Consider the following 20,543-nt stretch of genomic DNA (forward strand, 5'->3'; position numbering starts at 1 on the left):
GTGCTTCGTATGGTTCCCCCAGTATAAACAAAAGTAGCCAAATCTAGCCAGATGAGCTCCAACACCAGGGAAGACGTATGTATCTGCTAGATGCATATGCTAGATTCAGTATGCATTATCTCAGCTCTAACTTTTGTAAATCATAAACTATTTTTTTTTCTGATTTTGAGCATTCTTATGCAGAACTGCTTTTTGCTATGCCTACTTTATGCTTCTGGCACTAGCATGGATGTGCACTTGTGTTTCCCAGTGAGCAGTAACTTAGCAGAGGGTGAACTTTTTGGCAGTTAGATGGCTGGCTATACAAGTGAAATTTCAAGATTACAGCTGAAAGCAGAGTTTGTCTAGGAGGCGATTAAGTGGAATAGAAAGGCAAAAGGACCCTTTATTCTGAACATAATAATTAAGAATTAGGGAAGCCTGTGACTCCAGGCATGAACTCTCCTTTTCCTCTTCCATGCTGACTTGCTACATGAGATTGTATCAAAAGGGAGGAAGTCCTTGAATTCCCCAAAAATGAGCAAGGCTATGTTTGGTCCAGTGGTAAATGAAGGGTGGCATTGCTTCTCCTTTATTCTGGAGTTGGTCTGAGTCATAGCAGTGTATGCAACTTTTGTTTTCATTACAATATTGTACTGTGAATCTTCCTGATATTCAAGAAAATTCCTTTTTCAGATAAAGTGAGACTTAGAATATTAAATAGAAAAAAAATGTAGAGCAGTCAGTTTGCCTGAAATGGAAGTGGGAAAAATATTTTGGACAGCAAATTTTCTTTAATATTTCACAGTCATTATGTAGATTTCTTGGGAATCCTAGGCTATGCAGCTGTTAACTACCACTCATTTGTGTTTTCATCTTTCAGCTGTCTTTTTAGGGTAAATAACTGTCCTTTTTTTTTTTTTTTTTTTTTTTTACAGAAAAAGCTGTTTAGAACAGATAACAAGCATGTTGCAACTAAACCTCACTCTTTCATCTTAGAAAGGTCCTGAGAAACATTCTACTAGTACTATTAATACGATAACAAGCACAGTTTGTTTTATATTTCATCTTAATGTGAATAATCAGAGAGATTAGCATGTAATAGAAACAGCAAATGCAGCAGTGACCTTAAATAGAACACTTCTAGGAAAATAAATTCAAGAAAATTAGTTAAGAAATAACTGTTCCATTAATTGGAAGATGCAGTATTTAAGGCACAAGGAAATCTGCAGGCAAACTTTCTCAGAAAAAAAAAAAATTAAAAAGTTATAAACAGTTTAAAAAAAAAAAAAAAAAACACCTGCACCAATTCTAACTGTCCAGGGGAAGATCAGTTATAAATGTGATCAGTCATGAAGCTGTTCTTTAAAAACATAAGAAACGGAAACTTTGTGGCAGAGATGTATGTCAAGCTTTGAAGGCAAATGAATTACTTTTCTTCAGATGCAGGTACTGCAAGCTTATTTGCTGCAAACCTTTAGATTAGTAATACCAGATTTTTGTTTTGAACAAATTATTTTGCGTTACTTTGCAGCAGATTAGCTGCCAGCCCCAGGCTTCCAGAGGAAATTTCTTGGGGACACTGAATGCAGCTGTACCTGTAGAATGGGCAGGGAACACAGGTGGCAAGTGGCAGCCTCGAGAGCCAGCCTGTCAGCGTGCAAACTGCACTCATCAACCCTTGAAAAGCACCTGGCAAGACTGTAGTTGAAGATGTGCCTAAGGCTCAACTGACACTTTGCTAGTCACAAATCCTGTGAGTTTCTGACTGTAACATTGAATCCTTGCAGTTTCACCTTTTCAAGTGGCAAGTGCCTTTTCTCCAACCTAACTGACTTCCCAAACAAAGGTGTTCCTTTCCCATTGCCAAGTAGACACAGCAATATATCAATAGTATTGCAGTGAAAAAAAAACAGATGGTGAAGTGCTGTGGGCTAGAGCAGACTAATGAAATATAAGGAGGCTCATTTTCTTACAGAAAAAGGGAGTTGTTCCTTTTTTTTTTTTTTTTTTTTAAATCATCCGCTTTGGTACCAGTATCCAAACAGGGTTCTTTCTGTGGAAATACAGCAGCTCTTCAGGGAATGTGTGTGTGCTGCTGGTGTGAAAATGTGTGGTTGTGTTTTGCTGAGACTGAGTCTCTTCTTCAGTGAAAGTGTGAAGAAACTTTGAATGAATGCTCTACATCAGCAGCTAGCCAGTGTCTTAACTTCAGCAGAACTAAGCACATTTTTGGCTCCCTTGAATAAAGACTACTGACGCATTTGTTGTTTTAGCAGAAACAAAGGTTCAAGGTCTGAGTCAAAATTTCAAAACTACCTTAATGCCTTAGTAGTCCATATTCAACATTCAGTCATTTGGACTTCCAAGAAAGTACTGGAGTGATTGTTCAAAAATTACTTTCCTAAATTACTGCAAAATTTCAATCCTGTGTTGTGTTAGTTGATGGTGATGTTGCAATATTGTAGAGCAGATGTGCTGGAAAAATCTGTTTTGCCTCTATCTTCTGAAGTGTTTTAAACAAATGTGCTTCTAGTTGTCCATTTTGTGCTAAAGTATACTGCAGAACAGCTAGCATACTTATTGATCGTTGTTAAAAGCATCCTCTTGAAGAAACTACTGCTGTGGGCAGTCATCCATTCATCTTTATAATAACTTATTTAAATCACAAGTACAAACGTCTTCTTATAGGGTTACGTAGATGATTAAAACATAAACCTGGCTTTAACATGTAAGACATTATTTTACCCGCAGGTCACTTTAAAAGATGATCAATAAACAGTTGCATGTGCGTACTTAACAAGTACATTATAAGGTGGTAACTCGGGGACTCTTTTTCTGGGGCTTGGGTAAAGGAGCCAGGGACTGTCCATAGGTTTTTTCAGAAAAGTTGTCTGGCCATGAGCAAACCAAACTAGTAGCTCACTGTTCATTAGCAGTTGAAGCAGCATTCGTATAGGGTACGTGCTTTTAAAGCAATACTGCCATTAGATAAAACATTGTAGTGAAATCATCAGGTTGTGCATTATGAGTTCAATTCTGAAATAAGATGTGATATCATTGGATGAGATGCTATAATATACAGAATATCCATAATAATAGAGTAATAGTCATATTATTGGATAAGCAAAGCAGCATCCTGAAAGAGCTTAGTTAGATGGACTAGCCATCACAGTTTGCTTCAGCTGGAGCTTAGTTTTACATGCTGATTATGAACTGGTTATTGGCCAGTCCCAATAGCAGGCAAGGATACAAGATTTCAGATCTCTTTTTCTAAACTGTTCCACACTGAAAAGTGATGTTAGCAGGTAGAGTGAGCTCTCTAAAGGTAAGTGACAACCTGCTAATTATCTCTGTTAAGCATAACTACATTTGACTCTCTTATTTCTGTAGAGTTTTGCCAGCAAACAGAATAAGGGAGTTCCTCCAACCAGAGCCATTGTTTTGCTTCTGCCCAGAAGGGTGCTCAGACTGAACCAGACTGAGTAGGGGACTGATTTCTGTTAATCAGCAAACATCAACTTGTTGGTAACAATTAATTTAGATCAACTTTTAAAATGTTATGTTACTTCCTGCATGAACAGAAATAATTTAAAAGCCACCATGGGGTCAGCCTACTGCTGTTCAGCATATTTATATTTGCCATTTGCTTTTTGGTAAAAAGTGCTTCTGTCTAGAGGCCACAAATCTTGTTTGTGCTTCCTGTTTCAGAATGTTTATTACACAAGCAATCAGCAGCTCCATGTGGGTGTTCTGAGTCCCACTATTGACGATGATGACAACAGATGCCTGGTGGATGTGAACAGCAGGCCCAGGCTCATTGAATGCAATTATGCCAAAGCCAAGAGAATGAAGCTTTACTGGCAGTTTACTCAGGTAAGTCTTACTCATTTCAATGAAGGTTCAAAAAAAGCTCTGTTTCTATATCTGAAGTGTGAGTAATCTGTTTAATAACAGAACAGAATCAGATTTATCCTTGTTGGTGTTTTTTTGCACAGTTCCAGTAAGATATGTTTACATTTGATCCCAATGACAGCTACCTCAGAAGGTTATAAAACTTTTATTATATTCTTACAAGTTCAAAATAGATGATTTACTAACATGCCGCTAAGACAAAGTTATTGTTACAGAATGATCCTTAGTAGAGTCAAATGCAAACTAACCTACTTAGGAACAAGAAAAGTAAAGCTTTATTTTTTTTTTATTTTTTTAAGTAGCAGCTCAGAAAAGCGGTTATTGGTTCACGGATGATAACAGCCTCATAATGAGCTAGTTTTGCAATTCCTTACTTAAAAAGGCTACTGCATTTTTTTTGGCCTGATGTAAGAAGTGCAAGTAAAGACTTAGAAGTAATTTCACAGCGATGAGAATGCTGATAAGACATTGAATCCAGTCCTGGTGTCCGCACTTCATAAATGATTTAGAAATACAAGGGAGAACTACAAAAAAGCCACAGAAGTTCTGAGGCTAGAACACGCTTCATGATATAATGCTTACAGAGAGCATGCTACTCAATCTAGCTAAGAGGATGTGGCAGGGTGACTCAGAAACGTATCAGCGTTTCCATAAAGTGAGACAGGTTATCCTGAAGACAAAACAGGTTCCAGTGGTTAGAAGCTGAAGACAGTCAAATTTGATCTTTCAAAAGATGAGGTTTTGAGGTTTTCTAAAGGTAAAAAACTAAGATATTTAGCATGTCAGGTACTGACATGTCTATATCTTAGGACAAATAAAATGAGATTACAATACTTTCTAAACAAGTACCTGATTTAGCTTCTGGGGAAAATTTTAATAGCTTGTGTGAGTTTGAATGGTCCCAGTTGCTCCTCTGCAGTTTTGAGTATATGAAGTACACTTAGTTGTGTACTCCATTTCTGTGAAATATGGCACAGCTAGCCATTCTTACCAAAAACCTACATTAGCGGTATATAAACCCATGAGCTGAGGGTCAGCCTTATGGGGATTTTTATCCCTGTGTTTAGTTTCTTCTATAATATCCACCAAGGGTTTGCAAATGTATTTTCTGGCCACTAGTAAGTTGTTTGTTTTGTTTTTGTTTTTGTTTTCTTTGACTTCAACAGCCATGGTTAGTTAGTATATTAAGACATTGGTAATGCAGTTTAACCTCTTCCTTAGTGCAGAGACCATTCAGACAGGGATCAGTAAAGCAAACTATTACCATAATTTGTATTTATACTTGAATGTAATCCAGATCTTTGTCTTTAAATGGTAGCTCTGAAGCAGCAGACTTCAACTACCTAATGTGGAAGGACATCCCAGCTTTCACTTTCAGCTCCTTAAGGGCAGAATTTTAATTAAGTCTTCTATCAAATTTTAACAATCATCTTGTCATGCAATGGGGTTGTTTCATAGTAGGTGCCATCTCTGCACCTAATTTTTTGTAACATTTCTAAAATGTATAATTAATATATTAATGTATTTCTTTAAATAGCCTTTTGGTAACTTTTTATTACTGTCCAACTATTACTGAATAGTAATAACCAATCCTTTGGTAGATAACCCAACCCTTTGGTGACAATTAATGATTTCTACTCCAGGATATTGCTGCCATTTTGTCATACTACTTTAGAGCTGATTTGGGGTTGCAGCAATAGAATGCAATAATTTAAGTAATTAAAAAAAAACACTTCTGAAATGGTATTTGACTACTTTAGGATCGTATTTCTAATATGGAATAGAGTTACAGACAGAAAACAATCTCCCACAGAAGGTACGGCGCTGTTAGACTAAACCCTATAGACTGTGCTTAAGTCTTCTATTAAAAAAAAAATGCCCAGGAGAAGTGAAAGCTAATTAGTTGTTTCCTTATGATAAATTAAGAGACAAATGAAATAATTAAAAGTTTTATGTTCAAAAAGGATTTTGTTAATATCCAGTGCAATCGAAATGCTGTTATTTCTCATCATACAGCATAGTACACAGCCTCTTGTGCATGCTGTAAGCTAGAAGAAAACTAATGAGAGTCTAAAACTGATCAGGGGTTTCCAACATCAACCAATGAACTCTGAAATGTTCTCATTTAGTGTGTGGGTAAGGCATGAGTTTCTGTGAATGAACTGGAAGCTGTCTATCTGACAAGGGTCTATTTTATTATGTTTTGAAAGCTCTGGAATTTCTTTTCCATATTATGCAGTCAGCAGGACTACTGCAAATTAGCAGGACTGTAAGTATTGATGCTTATGTAGTCTTGGAGTTTGTGAAGTATTCAGATGTAGGTAAGTTTGGACCTGGTGCATAGGGACATGGTTTAGTGGGTGGCATTGGTAGTGTAGTGATGGTTGGACCAGATGATCCTGAAGGGCTTTTCCAACTTTAATGATTCTATGAAATGGCTATAGCTATAAATCACTTCCTTTTGACTGAAAGGATGCTTTGACTTCTATAGATTCCTAGGTCAGATAGATATTCTATTAAGAATGATGCTATAGGTAAGGAAAAGGAAATGGGAAAAAGACAAGACTTACAAGCCAGAGTAGGGTAAACCAACTGAACTAGATTTCCCTGATTGAAAAAAAAAAAAAAAAAGTACTTGCCCTGCATTCCAAAACATTTATCTTGTATCTTAATATTTGAATGAAGATACTTTCTCATTTCTCTGCAAAACATACTCTGTATTCTGAGAGACCATGATAGTCTGTGATGGGGCAGTGGACTTCACAAAGTTGATAGAAGACTGCACAGGTTTTTGAAAAGTGCATTTTTCAGGTAGCTTTTTCCTTCTCACTTGCGTTGTTAGAATGTAAAGATGATAAAAATCCTTACAACAAAAGTAGAAAATTGGTGTCATCCTCAGCTACTCTCCTTGAGTCTGTAGATGTATTACAGAATTATTGTCCAACTTCATTTACAGCTTTGTATGACTAGAACTCTGTGTGTATATATACACACATATATAACTTGATTAAAAATAAAATATGATTTACTTCAGTTTTAATTTTTTTATTTTCTGTTATGTGGTTACCTTCAGTTGTAGGAAGCTCAAGTCAGATGTTCAGGAAATCCATGCTATTCTTTCAGGAAATACTATCCTTTGGACAGAATGGCAGTTTGTCAGGCATTAACAGGGAGGGAACCACCACCAGTACCTCAAAAGTTTTCATTGTATTTTGTGGGGGTTGACTGGATAGAGGCCTTGGGAGACTTTGTGGTAGCTTTTCTGTACAGGACAAAATTGAATTGAGCATTCAAAGCTTGTGTTATGTTTGTATAATCAGGATTCATCTGAGCAAATTTCCATGCTCCACGGCTTTGTACAGCTGCCAAATGCAATGAGACACAATAAAACATAGGCTTCAGTGACATTCTTGCTTCCAAGGCTTCTTGGAAGTGCTTATAACTGCAATTATGTCAAATTATGTAAATTAGCCCTGAACAGACTCCCATTAACTGGGTAGTGTTCAAGAATTTTGTTGTTGGGGTTATCTGTCAAGTCTTCTCTCCTAGGGAAATGCTTATTTTGGGAATACTTTAATGCTGTAAAGTCTTAGAGGTGTTTGACAATTCAGCTAGTTCAGTATGTCTCTTTTTCATTTAATCAGAACGAAACTAGATCTTTTAGCAAAAAGGTAAGTGATCACAAGAAATGACACAAAGCAGAAAGGATAAGGACAAGAATTACATGGTAGCAAAGTGGTGAGAATTCTACTAAAACATTAATTTATACACGGTATCAAGAAACCTGCTCTGGCATCAAGAGCCATTAGGAAAGCGAAAACTAACAGTTGCCACTCTGTGCCTGTAATTTAGAACTTATTCCCCATGATATTTTTTAGATTTACTTACCGTAGTTACTGCAGTCGTTCTGGGGTAGGACATACTTTGAAGGCCTTCATGTGATATAATACTGGCACTAAACAATTAATCCTGCTCATAGCCTGTGAGCTCTTTATGGAAAGGTGCAGGTGCACGTGAAGTGTGCTGGCAGCAGCAGTCTGCTCCCCATTGTAACTGAATGTTTGCAGGAAGCATCATATCTGCAGCACTTGTCTGTGACAGTTGCTGTCCACGCACTCAGTAAATCTGCTGTCCTTGGCGCTGCTGCACTGATTGTCTTAACATAATCTGTTTTGTGACAGACAAGGTGCTCTGAGAGGTAGGTGATGGAGACTAATGCCCCTGGACTTTAACCTCCTTGGGACATCTTTCAATGGAAACAGCATATGGCCAAAACCATGCTCTTCTGAAGCACCTATCTGATGCTATTAACTTTGTTTTGTGTGCCAAGAGAGTATATTTTAAATGCTACAGTCAGTCATTTATTTTTAAGAAGATCCTCGGTTTCCAGTCTGATTTTTCAGGTTTACTGCTGATAGAAAGGTAGTTGTGACATAATTGCTGCCCTGTGAGTGAAATTTGTCTCTACATACATCACCTGGCTGACAACAGTTCTATATGTAGGTGATTTAGGAAGTATGCTTATGGCACACTAGGCCCCCTCTGACAGCATAACAAAGGCACAAGGAATACGTTTTTCCACAGTTACTCTTTATCTTGTAGTGTCTTAGTGAATTGCATGTTCATATCTAGTTGGATAGGGATATGACTGTTTCTTATGCTTTTGACCAGGTTAGCCATGCTGTCATTACTATTTGCTGTTGTGAGATACGTATCAGGTAAGGGTTCTGCAAAAAAAACTATGAGAAAGGACACGACGCAGAGGTAAAAACCTAAGAGGCGAATCGTTTTAAGGCTGTTCCATGTTGATTTTTTTTCAGTATAGCAGGCTCTGTTAATTTAATTTAGCTTCCAGTGTGGTTGCCACAAAAACATAAGCAGAGAATGTATCTATATGGAAGAGCACTCACCTTAGACCTCATGGGAGGGAGAACCTGTGCACAGCACATGCTCAGCACTGTCTTGTATCTCTATCCACTAGGAGTTGCACCTGCCTGGGATGCTAACATTGCTTTTATGTGTTACGGAGAAGTGTAATGCTAGTCAATGCTGGAGGATTCTTCCCATTTGGAAGTGTTCAGAGGCAGTAGTTTATGCCGTCTTGAGAAGCTGTAAATGAAATTTGTTGCTGACAACTGTGGTTACTATATGTGTCATTTCCCAAATATCATAGTAGGAATTGCTTTGGAAGGTAAGTTGGAGACAGAAGGGAGCAAATGAATTTACTCAATTGTTATAACATTCCACGGATCAAGCATGGTCATTCATATCATATTTAAATAGATATTAAAAAGATAATAGATAGATACTATATAGCTTAAATAGATACTCTCTGTAGCTGTATAAAGAAAGAATGTACCTGAAAATTGCTGGACATGTTTACATTGTGTTCATCCCACAGATTTTGGCTTTTGCCAGGTAGCCATTCTGAATTATTTTCACATCCCTTTATGTCATGAAATTTAAAGATGTGCAATACTATTGCTAGCTAGAACCATTACACACAGCCATATCCCAAACAATGCAGAATACAGATGGTGTGGCAGGATTAAACTGGAGGCTTGTGAACCAAGCAGAGAATCTCTGTACCACTTTCGTATGCCCCTTGCCGAGGGCGCATAGTGCAGAACTAGGGGCTAGCACCATTAAACAACAGGCAGTTTCTTTGTAATGTCCACTCCCAATTTTCAATCTATATATTAGCCAAGGACATCTGTGTACAGCAAGTTAACTTCAGTAGAAACTGTGTCTAAGGAAACAATTATCCCTATGAACTTCTTCCATTTTTTTCATTATGAGAGCCATGGGATAGAAAAACAGCATCATTAATTTATCAAGAATTTGAATTTATTCTGAACCCCAAAGGACGCAAATACGCTTAGTTTGTATTTGCAGTATAAGACATGTTGTATTGCCATACAGCCATACAATTACGTAGTGCTATCTGCCTGGCAGATCAGAACAGAAAGTGACTGTGATCCTATTAAAAAAAATAAATAAATAAAAACAGAACAGATTTTTGATACTGCAGGAGAAACAAAGAAAAACATAACCTAATTATTCAATCAATTGAGCCAACAAACTATATTAAACCCTGTATTTTTATTGAGGCTATCTGATTTTAAATAACCACTGTTGCCAAGTGCTCAGATTTAAACCTCAACCACAAAAGAGCACTTCCACATGTCCAGTGCTGTGTTAGTTTATGGGACCAGTACATCAACAGCACTTTTCTTCTACTCTTAGCTGTTCTTTGCCTGTCTTCAAATATTACCCTAGCTCGCCTCCACGTAATACTTCACTTAATACTTAAACTAGGTAACATGAAAGCGTTACCATCTGTACAAGGTGTTATAGCTGAAGGACAAGGTACCTCAACTGTTGTGCTGTTTAGACACGAGAAAGTGGTATTAAATGTTTTTATGTTCTTTTTGCTTTAGCTCTAATTCATGTGCAACTTAACCAATATTCTTGTCATACTAAATACTTCCTTTTAAAAACAAGTATATTAAAATATTTGTTTTTTAGACTGCTTAAGCTATGTCTTGTTATAAGCCTACAAACTCTTTAGTCCCATTTATGCAGAATGGATTTGGAAACATAAAAATCTGAAAGAATTCTCTATTTTGAGTACTTGACTTCAACTTAAAATACAAGAATGTATAAGCAAATAATTCACATGCAGAAAAAAAAAAATTCTATACAAATATTACTATATAGTATTGTATTTGAATAATAGTGTTAAATTTGCTTGCAGTTATTGATGTAGTTAATGGCAACCCAAATGTTTTCTTGTATAAGTTTAGTCTTCTATTTGGAGCAATTTTCCATTAGCAAGTTTTAGTCATTGCAAATAAGGTGCAGAACTTGCCAGCTAGAAGTTTTTGTGTGACTACAGCAGTAAAAGGAGCTTTTAGCAGGTGCATTTCAAGCCTTTTTCACTGTATCGTATTATGCAGTATTTACTCTCCCGAAGACTGCATTTAAGCTCCAAAGACACTTGTGCTGAATTAATTTAAAAGGAAGTTTATGCATACTGTGTTTTTCCTTGAAAACATATACCCTATTTGCATATTTTAGCATATTAATTTTCAACACCACCTTTATTTACAAATAAATTATTTATTCTAGTTCTACCTGATATTCCAAAATTTCTGATGTCCAGATAGGATTTCTCCAAAAATTGCCAAAGACAGCTGCTGCCAACAAGGTACATAACAGACATACAAAAGAATGGTCAGACCCATGATGCTTTCTGTAATTTAACTGATAACCAACACTTACCAAATGAAGTGGCTGGATTTCAGGAGATCTGAGCTCTGATCTTGGTTCTTCCTTTGCTTTACTGAGCCAATCACTTCTTGGGTTCTGCTTTTGTCAGCTGTGAGATAGATGGATAAAATTTTTTACCTTTAGCATACAGCTATTTTTCAAACTTCTCAGTTAGGAAGAAAAAAAACCAACAGAACAAAAGAACCCCAACTCTGTCCTGATTAAATGAGTAGAAATTGCATCTCTAATTCCAAAAGAAACAAGAGAACTATGTACGTAAGCAACATTTGGTTACCAAATAACATCCTACAATCCAATTAAAGATGAAAATATAGAAAATATTTTAGAAAGATTTTCACTTGGAAAGCAATTAAATTATGATGCAATGATGATGTATGTGACAAGAATATATTGCTTGTTACTTTGTGAGATGATCAGGCCATCAAGTCAGGTACCCTGAATCTGACAGTGACAATACCTAATATAACACAAAAAATAGTTTATTTTCATTATTGTCTGAGTATACTGTGCAAGATCTGCACTGCAGCTGCAAGGAAATTCCTTTCCCAATATCAATTCTGATCACCTTACAGCTTTCTGTGGGGACTAAGGAAAAAGCTATGTTCAATACCCGGGTATTGTGACCAGAGTTCCAAAGAGCCCAACCTAAACTTCCTTGTTAGAATATGCACATCAGTGGAAATACCAGTGAAAATTTATTTCTTAATTTTCATCAGTTGGCACTCAATTTATTTCTTGGTTTCTAGCCATTGGTTTAATGATAAGCATATAATGACAATGCAAACTGTTCTGTTTCTGGGTAAAAATGAGTTAGTAAGCCCTCATATTGAGCATTCAGATTAGAAAACCTAGGTTAGTAAAACACACCACTCCCACCCCCCAAGAAAATAAAATGTCATTCAATATTTTTGTTTTCTAGGAGAGTTACATTTTAGTAAGAATTACATCTCATAAAGCAGTAGGAATGCATATTTTTTCTAGTTTAAAAACCCTAAATAACTGGCAATCTGTTAAAATGCCCAAGGATAATTATCTCCTCTTTCTTAGGAAAAAGATAAAAATCTTGGGGTTTCTAATAGTGTTGAAAGGAGTTTCTCATTAGGTTGAACATGAGTAGCTAGATATTTCCCTCTGCTAAGGTTGGCAGTAATAATGTGCACATTCCATCTGGAAATTCATTTTTGGTATGCTATGTTAGAACAATATTTTCATTCATAAGGAGAAAAAGAGAAAGAACCAGGCTCTCACACATGACCTTCAGTTGCATGCTGTGAAAGGATTTTTCATTAGCAACCTCATACTGCATCTCATGCACACTCAAAAACAGGGAGGAAAGAGATGTTAACAAACACTTTCCACAGATTAGCAATGGAGAAAGAACCTTAGAAAGCAACATGTACACAAGTGATGAATTCTTCAAAACCAATCAAAAAGGTAAGACCTAGGAATATGCAATTTGCCATATCGCACACTGTAAAAATAAGTAACTAGATTAATTACCTTTTCTAGCAGACTGCCTCCAACAGTGGTCAATGCTTGCTGTTTCACAAACTATTCAGAGTCAGCAGTTCACTGTAACACCATGAGTCACATCCTGACCCCTAATGTGCTCCTTTCATAAAGGCCAAGATTTGTTTTGTCCAAATGATCACCTCAGCATGCCTATAAAAAGTTCTTTCATCAGTATGCTTAAAAGTAACCTAGCCCATTAAAAAAAAATCTTGTCAGTCATTGAACACCGACAATTAATTCAATAGATTTCCTGTACCTGGAGAAATCACAGCAGTTGTTGCACATTAACTAACTCTAGCAATCAGTTTCCCTTAGAAAAAAGTTCTTTAACCAGTTTCCCACAGGTATTCATACTTCCATCACATAAGTCAGATCCCACTATTTTTCATTTACGTACAGAATCCTATTTTTATTTCATTTTAGTATATTTTTTAATTCCTCACCATTCAGCAGCTGTCAATATGTGAATCATCTATCTCACCAGCATGCATTCCTGGAACTTTTCAGTTCAACTGAAGTTCAACTTTTATGACCGTTAGTTCTCAAAGGTATTCAATTTATTGCTAAATGAATTTCAACTTGTTACACAGGACAGCAGCTGAATTCAGAAAAGTGATGCTCATCATTATCAACTGCATAGCATAAAGCTAGCTTTTCCTTTTCTCCACTCTTATTAGGTAATCTTATTAGTGCTCAAGAGAGTCCAGAGAAGGGCAACAAAGCTGGTGAGGGGTCTGGAGAACAAGTCTTACGAGGAGCGGCTGAGGGAGCTGGGGTTGTTCAGCCTGGAGAAGAGGAGGCTCAGGGGCAACCTTATCGCTCTCTATAGGTACATTAAAGGAGGCTGTAGCGAGGTGGGGGTTGGTCTGTTCTCCCATGTGCCTGGTGACAGGACAAGGGGGAATGGGCTAAAGTTGCGCCAGGGGAGGCTTAGGTTGGATATTAGGAAGAATTTCTTTACCAAAAGGGTTGTTAGGCATTGGAATGTGCTGCCCAGGGAAGTGGTTGAGTCACCATCCCTGGAGGTCTTTAAGAGACGTTTAGATGTTGAACTTAGTGATATGGTTTAGTGGAGGACTTGTTAGTGTTAGGTCAGAGGTTGGACTAGGTGATCTTGGAGGTCTCTTCCAACCTAGATGATTCTGTGATTTTGTGAATCCTAGCTATCAGAAGATCATCAGTGCAAGTACATCATCATCTGGATTTGTTGTCAATATTTTCAGACAACATTTTCATCTACAAATTCTACATTTAACTGTAATTGTCAGGCTTATGATGAAAGATTCTCATTTTAAACTCCTCATTTTTTTATTTTTTAAACAGGAACATATTGATTAATTAATGAAGAAAATTATATACCTATATTATCTGTTTCTGCCAATGTTTCTTCTGGAACGTCAGAAACATTTTCTCTCTACTACTGATACAAAAAAGATTCGTGTTTACTTTCTGAAAAATCCCTAATGGTCTTTTCAGTCTGTATAATGTATTCTACGCCAACACCCGCTTCAATTTTCTTAGTTTTATCACCATTTTCTGTAGTGAAATGCATTTTGAGTTATCATATCCTAAAGAGCTTCTTTGCATTTCAGTCAAGGTGTGAATATATTTATCTGTGAGTTAGTATTTTCTTAATCTTGTTATTAACAATGGGTCTTTGTAATCTGGTGTGATGAAGCTTGATATATGCATGCAAAATATTACTGACAGGCTTAAATCCATACATTCTGTTTCTGATTTTTATGCTGTTATTCTGTAATTTGTTTTCCATTCCAATTACATTCTCTGTAAGACACTGCATTTCCTCCTGCCAGATTTAATTGCTCTTATTTAAATACTTTAATGAATAGGATTGTGTATTTGCACATCCTGTAGATTTAATACACATTTAAATAGCTGTCCTTGGAACCTAGAGTGTTCTATGTTCATGTAGCCTATCTAGATTAAACAAAAACAATAAATGATTGCACAGTCCACTGGTTACTAAAAACCAGCTTGGATGTGCAGATAAAGCTGCATCATTTCATGTGTTACAGCTGCAGTAGTAAAGATTTGTTACAGCAGTATGAAAATTTAGCATTTATGATTATATGAAATCTGAACAGCTAGAAGTCTCAGTAGTGAAATGTGACAAAATGTGATGTAAATTGATTAAATTGTTATACCTGTTGAATGATGCATCTAATTCCATTGTCAGAGGATACTTCACAGTATTTACTCCTTGGGTACCAGTAAGCAGATGTAAGATCAGTGCTTAGATGGCTGCCTGAGCATGAGGAGAGCAGTACACAAAGCCTGAGTGCTGGAGGAGGAGGAAAAAAATATTTTTTATTTAAAAATTGCTCGGACACTCACTGTTACAACTCCACCTAAATTTATGAGATTACATGCAACAATAATTTTGGTTAGGACTGAAAAAATAAATTCACATTTAAAAACAGTATCTGGTAAAGATTCTCATTTGCCTAACTGTAAATAGTGACATACATAAATAGCTGACAGACAATACCTTTTTAATATGTAACATTTCTGTATACAGTATTTCATACACATAATAGCAGTTAAGCACACCTTATTTTCACAGTAGTCATGGCAAATGTAAATGGAACCAAGTCTCTTTGAAGAAGAGCAAGAGCTAACAGTATTCTTTGCTGAGAAATATTTTAATTTAAATAGTTAAAATTAATTTTGAAAGATCTGAACAAGAAACAATATATCATAGCATTTTATTATAGCATCTGCTTTACTTACAGAGCACCTGCTGGCCAAAGAATTGGAAAATTTGTCATACTGTTTTAGATTCAGAAGGAATTAAGCAATTACCATTATATTAGCATTATATATACACTTATACCCTATATGTAACTGTAAATAAGAATTTATAATCTCAGTATCATCATCCAGTATGTCCAAGCTTTAGATTGGCAATACTGATAATACATCGAGTGCTGCATGGAATCGACTACTGACATTCTCCTATGACCACTTTCTTACTTCAGCATGATCCATACTGAAGTGACCATAAAAAAGATGAATGACTTCTGAAGATCCAGCAGGGGTTTTTGGGGGGCTTATATGTGGCACACAAACAGTCACTGAAAATCTACCCCAATGTTCTGGGGAAACAAATGATAAGATGATGTGTTGTGAAGGTCTATTTTATATACACCTCATCACTGAATCATTCTTTGATTCAAATGTATCAAAGCAGTAGTAAAGATCAGCATTTCCACCTCAAAGCTGGAATGAACATGTAAATATCTGAGGATGCCAATTAAGGTACAAGTAGAGAATTAGAGACTAATGAATACAATGATCTGTATGGAATATATGATACAAGACTGAATATACCTTGTAAATACCTATGCATGTACATGCGCGCACACACACACACCTTATTAACTTTCTAAGACCTTTTTTCGGAAATAGACATGGTTAGGCAAGCTGATAAGAGCAGAGCACCTTTTTTTTTTTTTTTTTTTTTTTTAAGTACAATACTATGAGCTTTAATGTGATGAACAAAAAAGTAGGTTTAGGCACTGTAAGAAATGGTTATAACTTTATAGTAAATTGTTAAACAGATTTATCAGTTCATTTTCAGGACTGCTGACAACCTGCAGCATTCATTTAATAACCCCTCATTTTTACAGGTAACCAAATCCTGTATAAGTTGCATGCCCAAGAGTATTTCTAGGCTATAGAGCCCTGTTTCAATTTAAAGCAACAACCTCACTTCCCTGTTTTCCCTGTCTACATTTTTTTTTTCTGAAAATTTGAAACCTAACACAGCAACTTGCAGCTTACAGAACCCATCACACCTACTTTAACAACCTGAGCATCATGGGTCATGTCTGGCAGCTGTGCCAAGTAGAAACATTGAATTGACAAAGTCAATTACTTGCTGTGAATTACTTATTCCACTTCAATGATGCCACATATCCACATTCAAATCGTTCCTTTAAAAATATTCAAACTGTGATGCAGGATCTCTGGCCTTGTCTGCCATGTGTTTTGCTGTTCATACATCAAAACACAGCTTTGGCGAACTGACTTCAGAGAAACAAGGAACAGAAAATTATTTAGTCCTGATGGTAGAGAATTCTTACTGACGCAATTTAGTAAATACAGTGGTAAACTTCTATTAAATACAGCCAGAAATCAGAACAATTTTACACTTTGATCAGTAAAAAATGTCACCTGATTAAAGGAGCCTGTTGTGTAGTATGAACGATAAATAAGCATAAGGGGAGCTTTTAGGCCAAATAACTACTATGAGCTGGTCAGTACTTTTTGACAAGGGATATGTTACAGAAATTTCCTAATGCAACTTTTTTTTTTTATTATTGTTATAATGTCAGAGAAGGCTTTCTCTGGTTTTGAAGGAAGTTTAAGGACTGTGACATGGTACATAGCACCAATTCTGCAGTAGCAATAGTATGATGGGGCAGGAGTTCCCAGTTAGATGGTATATGTACAGTGTACAAATGTTTCTAGTAAAGAAACTGCATTTAACATAACTAGTATTTGCAAAGCAAGCTGTACTGATGTTCTGTCCCATTTGTAGCCCTCTGGATAGCAAACCTGTTAGTGAAACTTTATGAAAGCTTTCAACTAAGCTTGGTTCTGCAAGGACCAACATTCCAGAGAGCCTGGAGAGACTATCTGAGGGAGCAATTAGAGTGTACCCAGCTCCACCTGGGAGAGGGTGAAGGACAAGCGGAGAGCTTGTGGGTGAGAATTAAGGGGTGGGCTGGTATGGGAGACACTGTTGTGGGGGTGTACTACAGGTCACCAGATCAGGAGGACGTGGTTGATGAGGCCTTCTACAAACAGCCAGTAGTAGCCTCACGATCACGGGCACTGGTTCTCATGGGGGACTTCAATTATCCAGACATCTGTTGGGTAAGCAACTCAGCCAGGCATGAGCAGTCCAAATGGTTCCTACAATGCGTTGAAGACAATTTTCTGATGCAGGTGGTGGAGGAGCCAACAAGGCGGGGCGGGGGGGTGTTGCTTCTGGACCTTGTCCTTACCAACAGGGATGGGCTTGTTAGGAATGTGAAGGTTGGGGGCAGCTTGGGATGCAGCGACCACAAGATGGTGGAATTCAAGATGGAACTTGGTGGAAGAAGTAAGGCTAAAAGCAGGATTGCTACCTTGGACTTTCGGAGAGCCAACTTCAACCTCTTCCGGGACCTGCTTGGGAGTATCTCATGGGCTAGGTTGCTAGAAGGCAAGGGTGCTTGTGAGAGCTGGGCTACATTTAAAGAGCACTTCTTCCAAGCTCAGGATCGGGGCATCCCCAAGAGTAGGAAATTGGGGAAGGGGGGCAGGAAACCTGCGTGGATGAGCAAGGAGCTAATCGATAAGATCAAAAGGAAGAGGAAGGTCTATGAAATGTGGAAAAAGGGCCTGTCCTCTTGGGAAGAGTATAGAGGTGTTGTCAGGGCCTGCAGGGACGCGATGAGGAAGGCTAAAGCCCACCTAGAGATGAGGCTTGCAAAAGACATAAAAGATAATAAGTTTTTTTGTTTTTTTTTTTAAGTATGTAAACAGTAAAAGGAAGACTAGGGATAATGTAGGTCCCTTGCTGAACAAGGGGGGTGTCCTGGTAACGGGAAATGCCGAGAAGGCGGAGATACTGAATGCTTTCTTTGCTTCAGTCTTTGCTTCAAGGACTACCCCCCTGGGACTCCTCGACCCTGGTGGGGGGAGAAAAGGGCTGGGAAATGGAGGGCTCCCCAGTGGTTGACCCGAGGGTAGTTGGGGAGCGCCTGAGTGGGCTCAACGCACACAAATCCATGGGTCCCGATGGGATGCATCCATGTGTGCTAAGGAAGTTGGCAGAGGTGATCGCCGAACCGCTCTCTATCATCTTTGAAAGGTCCTGGAGAACAGGAGAGGTGCCTGAAGATTGGAGGATAGCCAATGTCACTCAGGTCTTCAAGAAGGGCAAGAAGGAGGATCTGGGAAATTACAGGCCAATCAGTCTCACCTCTGTCCCTGGAAAGGTGTTGGAACAGCTCGTTCTGGATGGCATCTTCAAGCAATTGGAAGAGAAGAATGTTATGAGTAGTCAGCATGGATTTACCAAGGGGAAGTCATGCTCGACCAACCTCGTTGCCTTCTATGATGACATCACCAGCTCGGTAGATGGGGGCAGATCAGTGGATGTCATCTACCTTGACTTTAGCAAGGCTTTTGATACTGTCTCCCATGACATCCTGATAGCAAAGCTGAGAAAGTGTGGGATAGAGGAGTGGACAGTTAGGTGGGTTGAGAACTGGCTGACTGGCCGAGCTCAGAGGGTGGTGATCGGTGGCGCAGAGTCCGGCTGGAGACCTGTGACTAGCGGCGTTCCCCAGGGGTCGGTGCTGGGTCCAGTTTTGTTTAACATCTTCATTGACGACCTTGATGAGGGAATAGTGTCTGCCCTCAGCAAGTACGCCAATGACATGACGCTGGGAGGAGTGGCTGACACGCCAGAAGGTTGTGCCACCATTCAGCGAGACCTGGACCGGCCGGAGAGATGGGCAGGAATAAACCAAATGAGGTTTAATAAGAGCAAGTGTAGAGTCCTGCACCTGGAAAGGAACAACCGGATGTATCAATACAGGCTGGGGGATGACCTGCTGGAGTGGAGCTCTGAGGAGAAGGACCTGGGGGGGTCCTGGTGGACAACAGGTTGACCATGAGCCAGCAGTGTGCCATTGTGGCCAAGAGGGCCAATGGGATCCTGGCGTGCATTAAAAGGAGCGTGGCCAGCAGGTCAAGGGAGGTGATCCTCCCCCTCTACTCTGCCCTGGTGAGGCCTCACGTGGAGTACTGTGTCCAGTTCTGGGCTCCCTGGTACAAAAAAGACAGGGAACTCCTGGAAAGAGTCCAGCGGAGGGCCACAAAGATGATACGGAACCTGGAGCATCTTCCCTATGAGGAAAGGCTGAGAGACCTGGGTCTGTTCAGCCTGGAGAAGAGAAGACTGAGAGGGGATCTTGTCAATGTGTATAAATACCTGAGGTGTGGGAGACAGAGGGATTTGGCCAACCTCTTCTCAGTGGTTTGTTGGGATAGGACAAGGGGCAATGGCCACAAGATAGAGCACAGGAAGTTCCACACCAGCATGCAAAAGAACTTCACGGTGAGGGTGATGGAGCACTGGAACAGGCTGCCTAGGGAGGTTGTGGAGTCTCCCTCTGTGGAGATATTCAAGACACATCTGGACGCCTACCTGGGCAGCCTGCTCTAAGGAGCCTGCTTTGGCAGGGGGGTTGGACCCAATGATCTCTCGAGGTCCCTTCCAAGCCCTACAATTCTGTGATTCTGTGAGACCTGTCCCACCCTGCTGCTCTGCAGAACAAGTATAGGAAGGGAAGGTTTGGGAATGCTGCATCCACCACCACACAATAAACCAAAACAAAACCCACAGGACAGTTCAATAAAGAATAATTACTTTGTACAGGTTGTTATCACTCCAGCTGTAACCTAGAATATAAAAGCATATACTTGCAACATGATGCTCTTTCTAAAAGCATGTGAGTAGTTGCGTAGTAGTACACATGGGACTGCCTACCAAACATCCTTGTACTGCAGAATGTTAGAGTTTGCAGGTACATCACAAGGCATTGTTAGATGCTGTAGTATTGGCTAAATTCTGCTTCAGTGAAAGACTTAAAAGGAAATCACTTAGGTATGGCAGATCTGCAGAAAGCACAATAATTCTAAAGGAAGCCAAAAGTATTACTGTGTGCCACTGTTCTGTGAGCCTGAGTTAGCACACATTCCAATAGCTATTGGCCATAAAAGGACGGATGACTTGAAATAGCGTTTACAAGTAGGCTTATGAA

General features: G+C 38.6%; 1 protein-coding gene across 14 annotated transcripts in view; it reads left to right on the top strand.

Annotated features, from left to right (window-relative positions):
- The window catches only part of GALNT18 (polypeptide N-acetylgalactosaminyltransferase 18), a 312,077-nt gene that overhangs the window by 286,927 nt on the left and 4,607 nt on the right, over window positions 1-20,543 (top strand). For 5 of the 14 annotated variants that reach the window (XM_050711302.1, XM_050711301.1, XM_050711304.1 and 2 more), the window contains 2 exons: window positions 3,691-3,855; window positions 13,377-13,528. In XM_050711302.1, the coding sequence (XP_050567259.1) occupies window positions 3,691-3,855; window positions 13,377-13,528 (317 nt within the window). Of the gene's footprint in view, window positions 1-3,690; window positions 3,856-8,565; window positions 8,613-8,875; window positions 8,916-13,376; window positions 13,529-20,543 lie in introns of those variants that run through there. The other 9 variants (XM_035550273.2, XM_035550280.2, XM_035550287.2 and 6 more) reach the window with 4 other exon arrangements.

Source organism: Cygnus atratus, chromosome 5 (assembly GCF_013377495.2).
Source record: "Cygnus atratus isolate AKBS03 ecotype Queensland, Australia chromosome 5, CAtr_DNAZoo_HiC_assembly, whole genome shotgun sequence".
Lineage (NCBI taxonomy): Eukaryota > Metazoa > Chordata > Aves > Anseriformes > Anatidae > Cygnus > Cygnus atratus.